Source organism: Myotis brandtii, unplaced genomic scaffold, assembly GCF_000412655.1.
Source record: "Myotis brandtii unplaced genomic scaffold, ASM41265v1 scaffold248, whole genome shotgun sequence".
Lineage (NCBI taxonomy): Eukaryota > Metazoa > Chordata > Mammalia > Chiroptera > Vespertilionidae > Myotis > Myotis brandtii.
In genome coordinates, this window is record NW_005359397.1 from 1905729 (window position 1) to 1915333 (window position 9605).

The 9605-nt window shown below is 52.3% G+C and overlaps 1 protein-coding gene across 1 annotated transcript in view; it reads right to left on the bottom strand.

Annotated features, from left to right (window-relative positions):
- MOCOS (molybdenum cofactor sulfurase) overlaps window positions 1–9605 on the bottom strand; it is a gene marked incomplete at its 5' end in the record, with an annotated part of 43363 nt that overhangs the window by 22384 nt on the left and 11374 nt on the right. The window contains 4 exons of the mRNA XM_014540587.1: window positions 54–298; window positions 1861–1977; window positions 6695–6894; window positions 8569–8645. Coding sequence (XP_014396073.1) covers window positions 54–298; window positions 1861–1977; window positions 6695–6894; window positions 8569–8645 — 639 coding nt within the window. The remainder of the gene's footprint in view (window positions 1–53; window positions 299–1860; window positions 1978–6694; window positions 6895–8568; window positions 8646–9605) is intronic.

The window sequence follows — 9605 nt, forward strand, 5'->3', positions numbered from 1 at the left end:
TGTGCCTAGTGGTGGGCACAGTGGCAGGCACAGTGGTGGGCACAGTGGCGAGCACAGTGGTGGGCACAGTGGCGGGCACGGTGCTCTGAGCCTCGCTCTCTGCTGGTGCGGTGCCAACCTCCCCAGGGGCAGCCTGAGGAACAGGCTGGCTACGTTGCGGCCGCAGTCGGGTGGCTATGATGAACTTGAGAAAGGCTTGGGCATCCTCAAGAGTAGACATGTATCCAAATGAAATCCTCACAGACCCTGTCGGCTGCCCATCTACCAGGTCCACGTCATCTCCACAGACATGACCAGCCTGGAAGAGAAGGGAACGAAGTCAGCTGCTCCTCACAGATAGATTTCGTTCATCTTGTAAATAAAATGGACCCAGAAAATGGAATCGCCCCTCTAACCTGGGCTGCGTGCCTGCGACGTCGTCCCACAAACAGGGCTCCCTGTTTAGATCGCCCTTTGCTCAAGTGCAAATTGGGGCAACACTGATCTCAAGGGGCCATTAAAAGCTTAAAGCAGTGGTTCTCAACCTTCTGCTGCGTGCCTGCGACGTCGTCCCGCAAGCAGGGCTCACTGTCTAGATCGCCTTTTGCTCAAGTGCAAATTGGGGTCAACACTGATCTCCAGGGGCCATTAAAAGCTTAAAGCAGTGGTTCTCAACCTTCTGGCCCTTTAAATATAGTTCCTCATGTTGTGACCCAACCATAAAATTATTTTCGTTGCTACTTCATAACTGTAATGTTGCTACTGTTATGAATCGTAATGTAAATATCTGATATGCAGGATGGTCTTAGGCGACCCCTGTTCAATCGCCAAAGGGGTCGCGACCCACAGGTTGAGAACCGCTGGCTTAAAGGAAACACTTCGAGGAAAGCATCTACCAGAGCTGTGAGCTGCGCACAGAGCCGACTGGCAGAGAGGGGTATGGAAAGATGACCAAAGCTCCCGCAGTGCCCAGGGCTCACCTTCAGGGTCCACCCAGGGCTGAGGTGGGAGGACACCCGCTGGCCACACCCTCAGCCTCTCAGAACCAGGGAGGCCTGCATCCCTGGCAGCTGCCCTTTGAGCTGCTGCCCTATGAACCACCCTCCTGAGGCCACTACGAGAGCCAAAGCCGAAGGAAGTTTGAGGGTCCCTGCTGGGCGGCGGGGGAAGAAAGGCTAGAGGTCCCGTGCCTCTCAGAGCTCAGCTCCCTGGTACTGGTCACTGCCCAGTTCGCCCCCTCCCAGCACCTAATCCGGGTCAGTCCTCCAGGGAGGTGGGGCCCGGCATTCATTCCACAGGATCAAGCATCACACCTGGACTTCCTTGTTTGTGTTCTGAGCTTCCCTCTCTCTCTTCTCAAATAAAACCCGGTCGTGGTTGGTCGGGATCTAATATATGCGATATTTACTGGCAACCACACAAAACTCAAGTTGAAACTATTTCTAAATAAATAAGGGCTCTCTGCCACTAAAACTGTTATGAAAGGGTTCCAAGCAGCTTTCCCTTGAAGCGAAATCCTCAGTGCAGTGGGCGGGGGGTTCTGTTGGATGCAGAACGCCCCCCTCACCCAGCCCAGGACGAGGGGACTCCAGCTTGGAGATGTTCACCCTGATCGGGCTGGACTAATTAAGGGCCCCCTGTCAAAATCCCTCTCCAGCCTTTACATTTTGCCTTCAAAGTAAAAAATGACTCATGGAGATACCATCCCGAAGCATTTTCCATGTTTGTTGATCTGCTTCCTTTGCACATCCACAGGGTGGGCTTAGAAAATGAGCCAGCGCCCACCCGACACGAGGCCAGCCTCTGGGATTCTTGGGGGCACCACCCTGGGGTGTTGCTGGCAAGCATCTGGGCCTCTGGGCCGCAGGGCCTGACACCCACCTGAAGGTGCTTCTTGACCATCTCGTCGCTGATCCCCAGGTGCCGCTGGCAGGCCCCCGTGTTGCAGAAGCAGCCGGTGCGCACCTGGATGTTGAAAAGACTGGCCATCTTCTCCACCTGCGGGTTGAACGTGACACGGAGCCAGGTGAGGAATGACCGGTGTTACTCGATGGCCTGGGAGAGAGTTTCAGGTCACTATCTGGACCTCTCTTTCCTAACAATAAAATGAAAACAGGAGCCTGCAAGTTTGCGCTAAAGTGCCATGATCTTCACAAGTTTACTAAACACATTGTATAAGATGTTACTGATCATTAAGGTTTATCCAGTGGGACAGAGATGTTTGCCTGAGAAAAGAGAAAGTATCGCCCTGGCCAGGTAGCTTGATTGGTTAGCAGGGGTCCTCAAACTTTTTAAACAGGGGGCCAGTTCACTGTCCCTCAGACCGTTGGAGGGCCGGACTATAGTTTAAAAAAAAACTATGAACAAATTCCTATGCACACTGCACATATCTTATTTTGAAGTAAAAAAACAAAACGGGAACAAATACAATATTTGTATTTGCATGTGGCCCGCGAGCCATCGTTTGAGGACCCCTGGGTTAGAGCGTCATCCTGATACACCGAGGTTGGGGGTTCAGTCCCCGATCAGGACACATACAAAAATCAACCAATGAATGCATAAATAAGTGGAACAACAAACCTTTCTCTCTCTCTCTCTCTCTCTCTCTCCCTATCAAGAAAAAATACTTTTAAAAAATACAGAGAGAAAGTATCGAGTGTAGGCCAAAATTCCAAGTTAGGGCCCACACATTTCAAGCGAGATGAATAAGTACAGAACCTGAGCACGACATGGACAGCCCCTTGGCACCCTCTGCCACAGGGTTGATTCCAGAGCAGGCCCAGCTGAGCTACCACTCAGAGCAGCTCACAGCCTGGACTGAAGACATTACTGTATTGAGCTTGTGTGTTATCAATTTGCTCTTCATAATGTCCTAACTTTGGGCTGAATCCCAGAACTGCTGTTCAATCCAGAAGTTCCAAGGCACTTTCCTGTCCCCCTGGCAGCGCAGGGAGGTAATTCACATTCACTCAAGACACACAGGCAGGGTTAGCATGGGGGGCATTTGTCCCAGCTCCTCTGCTGTGGGCCACGGGCTCCATTCCTCCAAGGGCCTGGAGGCCCAGTGAGGGGCCTCAGCCCCGGTGACTCAGGTTAAATTCAGGGGAGTCACCTAACTGTGTTCAGGGAGACAAATACATCTTGACCAGTGGGGTAAGCCCTTGAAACTCTCCTCCCTGGGAAGTCACATGTTGGGTCGCCAGAGCAGCCGCGAGGATAGGGCGCCCTCTGCAGACCACAGGTCGCCTGGGCCAGCCTGGGCCAGCCTGGGCCCTGGCTGGGCAGTGCTGGCAATGGTACCTCTCTTGTCAAGACCATAGCTGTCTCCCCTGGACTATCAGAATGAGAAGAGGCTATTCTCTGGACTGAACCAAGAGGCCTCCAAAAACAACTCCACTCCTTTAGCCCTGAGGAACAGCTCAGTGATGTGGAAATCCGATCATGACATCTCGGGAATCTGAGATGAGACCTGGCAGCACCTCTGGGTCTGGCCAACCCCATTCCCAGGATCGGAGGAAGGGATTTGTTGCAAATAGCGCCCTCTGGTGGACAGTCTGAGAACAGCACTCTAGTAAGGGATTAGTGGCAATGGTGCCCCTAGGGAAGCGCCTCACTCCCCCACCCCAACTCCCGCCACACTCAATCAGATGTCACCCGTGGCACCTTTCTCCCTACCCACTCCCAGTTATCATTGCTGCGAAGCAAGCCACCCAAACTTGGTGGAATAAAACAACCATTTTATTTTGCTCTCAACTACAGTGGGTCAGGAATTGAGAAAGGGCACAGAGAGGGTGACCTGACTCTGATTCTTAATTTCTCAAGTCTCGGTTGGGAGGACTCAAAAGCTGAGAGTGAGGTGGCATTGGAGGTTGGAATCACCTGGAGACTGACTCATGTGTGCAGCTGGCCTCCCCAGCTAGGCGGGCTCAAAACAGCACTGCCACCATATAGTGCCCACCCTTGGCCTCTCCCCGGCTTGGCTTCCTCACAGCAGGACAGCCTCAGGGTAGAACTGCTTACATGGTCACTCAGGGCTCCAAAAACAGGGAACAAGGCCAACATGGCATCAGTTTTCCTGACCTAGCCTCCAAAGGCATGCAATATCACCTGGGACATTCTATTGGTTATGAGCAAGTCGTAAACCCACCAAGATTCAAGGGGAAGAGACAGGAACCCCACCTAGAAGAGGATGTAATAGAAGATGCTGTTTGGGCCATACTTTCCTTCATCCAAATTTCCCATCATGGCTGAGTTTTCTCTCCCTCTCAACCCTGCTGAGTCCCACACAGGCCTGTTCTGTGCCCAGCGAGGTGAAGGTTGCTGTGGCTGGATGAGCCCTGCATCCAGGGAGGGTGAGGAACAGGCCTGACCACCAGGTAGCACCCGAGACTCCCCGCCCAGAAGCCTTTGTGCTCAATGTTTATTGAGCGTTTGCTTCATCCCAGGCCTTGTACTAAGGGGCTGTCTGTGTCTCTCGTTTAATCCTCATGACAACACCATCAGCAAGGTGCATTGTTACCCCCACTTCATATAGACATGGGGAGTTTGAATTAACTTCCCCAAGCGCCCAGAGCCAGCAAGAGGCAGTGAGAATCTGAATCCAGAATGAAAATGGGAGGCCTGGATGTCTAAAACACGAACCCAAAGGCTTCTCAGAGAAGGCTACATTTTTTTTGCACACCCCGGAAAGAGACAGCCAACCCCAACCAGGACACCATCTGGTCCCCACACTGCGAAGCTCCCTCAGCCCAGGAGGAACACAGCGGAGCTTCCTACACCAGCACAGCTGGCCAGGCCTCAGCCCTGGAATCTACGCGTGGGACCAGCTTCCTCTACAAACGCACAGAGGGAGACACTTGGCTGTGGGAATGACATTCCTGGTGAAGTCAGTGAGGTGCCTGGACAGGCAGCTCCCTCTCCCTGCCGGTCCCTCTTCTTTGAAGCATCTCTGAGCAAATGGGAATTCTTTCCCCGCACTACCTGCCACAGCACACTTCACACCATCTTCCTCTACCCCTCAGGAAACATAAACTGAGTTTAGGTTTAAGAAGAAAACTTATTTTCCCGACCGGCGTGGCTCAGTGGTTGAGTGTCGACCTATGAATCAGGAGGTCACGGTTCGATTCCCATTCAGAGCACATGCCTGGGTTGCAGGCTTGATCCCCAGGGTGGGGCATGCAGGAGGCAGCTTATCAATGATTCTCTCTCATCATTGATGTTTCTATCTTTCTCTCCCTCCCCCTTCCTCTCTGAAATCAATACAAATATATATATATATTTTTTAAAGAATAAAACTTATTTAACCAATGACCTAGAATAGCATATCTAGGAAGACAAACCTTTTGTCTCCATGCATTTTTCACACACACACACACACACACACACAATTCAAATTACATGCTTCTGAGTAGTTTTGGGGCTGCTTCTTCAGGTGTATGGCTAAGGGGCTCTAGGGGGTCTGCAGTCAACCTACCCAAGAGATGGTTGTGTCCCCAACACCAGTGAAAACCCAGAAGAATATTTCTCAAGTTTATTCCTCAGAAAGTTTGTGGCTATTCAGAAGAGGAAAAAATTATTCCTTGAGAAATGGATTTTGTTTGAGAAATTCTGGGTTTGACAAAGGTGTGTGGGGATAGCAGCTTTCCAGGGAAGAAGGCAACCGTCTTCCAAAGGTATCTGATGGTCACATCTGCTCCTCGAAGAGCAGCTGCAGGAGCCCGGGCTCCGGGAAGGACCGGGGCTCCCCACGCCCAGTCTGTAACACCCCATCCGGTGACCGCCAACCGCCATGTCTGAGTGCTTGGTGTGACTTCGGACTTTTTAAAAGACTGGCCAGTGACCAGCTTACTCAACTATGGCAAGAATGCAAGCAGTTCCTGACCCACAGAGCATTACTAGCACTGTTTTCATGAGAAAATAGACACAAAGGATATACCTGCAGAAGCGCAATCTACCAACGCCTTTGAACTCATGCTATGCGTGAACCGTGGCACAAGCAAGGGCTTCTGTGGTACTAAGGATGTTGTTTCCACTTGTCATAAATAAGCAGTTCCTGACCTACAGAGTACTGCTAGCACTGTTTTCATGAGAAAATAGATACAAAGGATATACCTACAGAAGCGCCTTTACAACCAGCCTACCAAAGCCTTTGAACTCATGCTATGCGTGAGCCGTGGCACAAGCAAGGGCTTCTGTGGTACTAAGGATGTTGTTTCCACTTGTCATAAAAAAAGAGAGAGAGAGAGAGAGTTCTGAGTTGCAAGCAACATGCAAACAAATGGTGAGAGCGCGCCTATGACTTTGCATGACACTGTGATATGCTCTCGAGTGCCACTGGGCCTATACATCAATGACCTGTGCATCAATGACCTCGGACATGGTGCTTGGTCTCCACTGCTTTCCTGTCCACATGACTTTAGGGCATCCTCTTTGCTAGCAGCTCTGTCCCTTTGCACTGCTGTCAGAGACGTGCCTCTCTCTTCCCACTTGCAATTGACTACTGGCTGGATAAAGAGGGCTGAAGGACTAAGCAGACATGCTTGCAAAGAGCTTCCTAGGCAGGGGCCTGGCCTCCGCAGCCGAATCTGGGCTTCGTCACAGCTCCTGCCAAGGTCCGGAGGCCTTGACTGCACGTTTCGGGATTGGGGAGGCTGCCGAGTCCCAGACAAGAGCGATCCTGCTGTGAACAGGTGGGTGCGATGGAAAGAAAACCCACCTGGGAGTAACCAACGACGTTCCCGCTGGCGTCGAGCACGTTAAAATTGATGACTGGGCCCTGCACCTCGGGGCTGCGGAACTCAGAGTCGCTGTAGATGCGCACCACCGGGGCCCCGTTGGGGTACCGGAGGGAGCACAGGGCGGCGTAGGTGTACCGAGCCAGGGTGAAGGTGTGCTGCTGCACATTCTCCATGCCGCCTCGAACACAGGAGAAAACGCCAGAGAGAATTAGTAGCTTGATATAAAACATTCACTTACTCGTTTTTAAGAAAACGAGATCATTATAACTGGCTAACTTGGACCTGATATTAATGATTTTAAATACTTGTAAATATTTGGTACTGCCCATACGATAAATGTTTAGGTCTTTGGTACTAAACAAGTTTACCATTGCTGAATTTTCCCATGGGAACACCTGTCATCCATATATATATCTTTTAAAAAAAATTAAGTTGGAAAAATGATAAATGTTTAGGTCTTTGGTACTAAACAAGTCTACCATTGCTGAATTTTCCCATGGGAACACCTGTCACATATATATATCTTTTAAAAAAAATTAAGTTGGAAAAACCGGGGTTTGCTTTATTGGAAAACTGACATTGCCGATCTACTTTCAAGGTGCCCTGGCCCTGTCAGACCCTGCCACTTGCATTTGGGTGCCATGTTGATATCTTTCCTGGGGAAAGTGCTCATTTTCAGTGTCGGTCCTGATTACCTCCTCTCTGTCCTGGATGACGCCCACCCACCTCCCTGCATGGCACCTCTCTCCTCCCATGAGGCCCGTCCGCCTCCCATGTTGGGCTAAGGCTAAGGACCTGCGGGGTCCCATGATTGTGAAATAAGAGACGGAGAAAGGGCTGCCTAACCATAAAGCCATGCCCCTGGTTCACCCCAGGGCCCTCTCCACATGGTGGTACAAGTGGTGCCGCCAGCTCTAGAAGCTCAGCCTCTAGAACAGTGGTTCTCAACCTCTTTAATGCCGCAACCCTTTAATACAGTTCCTCATGTTGTGGTGACCCCAATTTCATTGTTACAAATTGAACATAATTAAAGCATAGTGATGAATCACAAAAACAGTATGTAATTATATATGTGTTTTCCGGTGGTCTTAGGCGACCCCTGTGAAAGGGTCATTCGACCCCCAAAGGGGTCGTGACCCACAGGTTGAGAACTGCTGCTCTAGAAGGAGCACAGCAGGACGGCGGATGCCCGGCTCACCAGACGGAGGTTCCTCCAGGCCTGTACCTTTGTGTCAAGCCCCAGGTGATGGGAAGTGGCATCTGTCTGTGTCAGCCTACAGTGAGCGCCCCAATCTGCCCACACCCCTAAGCGCTCGTCAGAAGGGAAACGTGCAAAGGCCAGCGGCAGGCACGGTGTTGGAGGCTCGGGGTCAGGCCTTAGTTGTCCTGGGTTTAAATCCAGGCCTCCCACTTGCCAGCTCCCTGGCCCTGGAGAAGGCACTTGGCCTCTCTGAGCACAAGCGCCTCTGTGGATAAGCAGGCCAGCCATGTATCCCGGGTGGGGCCCAGGGGGCACCCAGCAAGGTCAGAGCGGAGGAAGGTCTCGGGACCTGTAACCGGTCCCAGTGCAGGAGCCGGATGTCTCCCCTGCTCCTGTGAGGCGATTCCAGTCCTGCCTCGGGCTGACTCTTACCTGTAACAATGCTCTGTAACTGACAAAAAAGCCTCAGTCCCTTGCTTTTGCCTCAGGAGTCACTTAGAAGTTCTTTAGCGCTGGCTCTAAAGGCGGTCACTGTACAGCAGCCGTGTGCCGGTCACACACCCACTCCCTCATCTGAGTCACCCCGGGCTGGGCTCCCCGGAGGACGTGGGCTACGGGAGCAAATTCCACGGGATAACAATGTCCCCCTACCTGTGAGGCGCTCTAGGGCATCAAATCCGTGTTTGAGCGCTATCACGTCAAGGAACGGGATGGTGCCGTCCTCAAACCTGTAACCAGGGTGAGGGAAGGAGTCAAGCGGGGTCGCGTCTCCACATGCATGTGTGGCATGTAATGACTCAGGCTCGGCCATATCTGTGAACACCTTCTCCCTGCTGCCTTGTAAGCATCACGCTCCTCCTCGGGACAGAGGGCTTTGCACACCCAACCCGGCGGCTGCCTCTGTCCCTGACCCACCCGCAACTTCCTCAGGGCGGGCTGGCAGCAGTGACAAAAGGCCCTCAAGACAGTCGCCATCTGAGACATGAACAAGCAGAGAAATGCGTGGCTGCCCCAGGAAGACTTTGGATTTGACAGAACCTCCAAGGCTGTGGGCTCTTGAAACGCTGCACTTGACCCCAGGAGGGCCCCACTGGCAGGGCACCGCGTCAGGGTGCCAACGGTGCCCCAGAGGCATCTTTGCAAGAGCCTGAGATTCCAAAGTCTACAGAGCACAGGCTTTTCCAAAAACGACGAGGCTCTCCACACAGCAGACGCACCTCTTCCTGATTATCAGGGGTTCGTGTGCTGGCATTTCATAATCAGTCACCAGATCTTTCTCGTGCTGGGTGCTGGGCACTGTTCTAGGTGCTCAGGATGCCGCAGTGAACGTGGCAGGTAAAACCCCTGCCCTCACGCGCTTCCATTCGCCTGAGGGCCCGGAAACAAGGCACAACAAGCAACACGCAGGCAGAGAGAAGCCAACTAAGCAACAAGCCGGTGGTGACAAGTGCGATGAAGATGCATAAAGCAGAGGGCTGGCGGCCACTCTAGAGAGGCGGTCAGGGAGGCCCTCTCTGAGGGAGACCATTTGAGCAAAGAGGCGTGGAAGTAAAGGAGTGAGGGAGGCCGCTCATTTTGAAACAGCTGAGTCCACAGCCTCAGAGAGAACAGCATCCCAGGGAGAAGACACAGCACACACCCTGAGCACAGGGAGCCTGGCACACACACACACCACCACCACCACCACC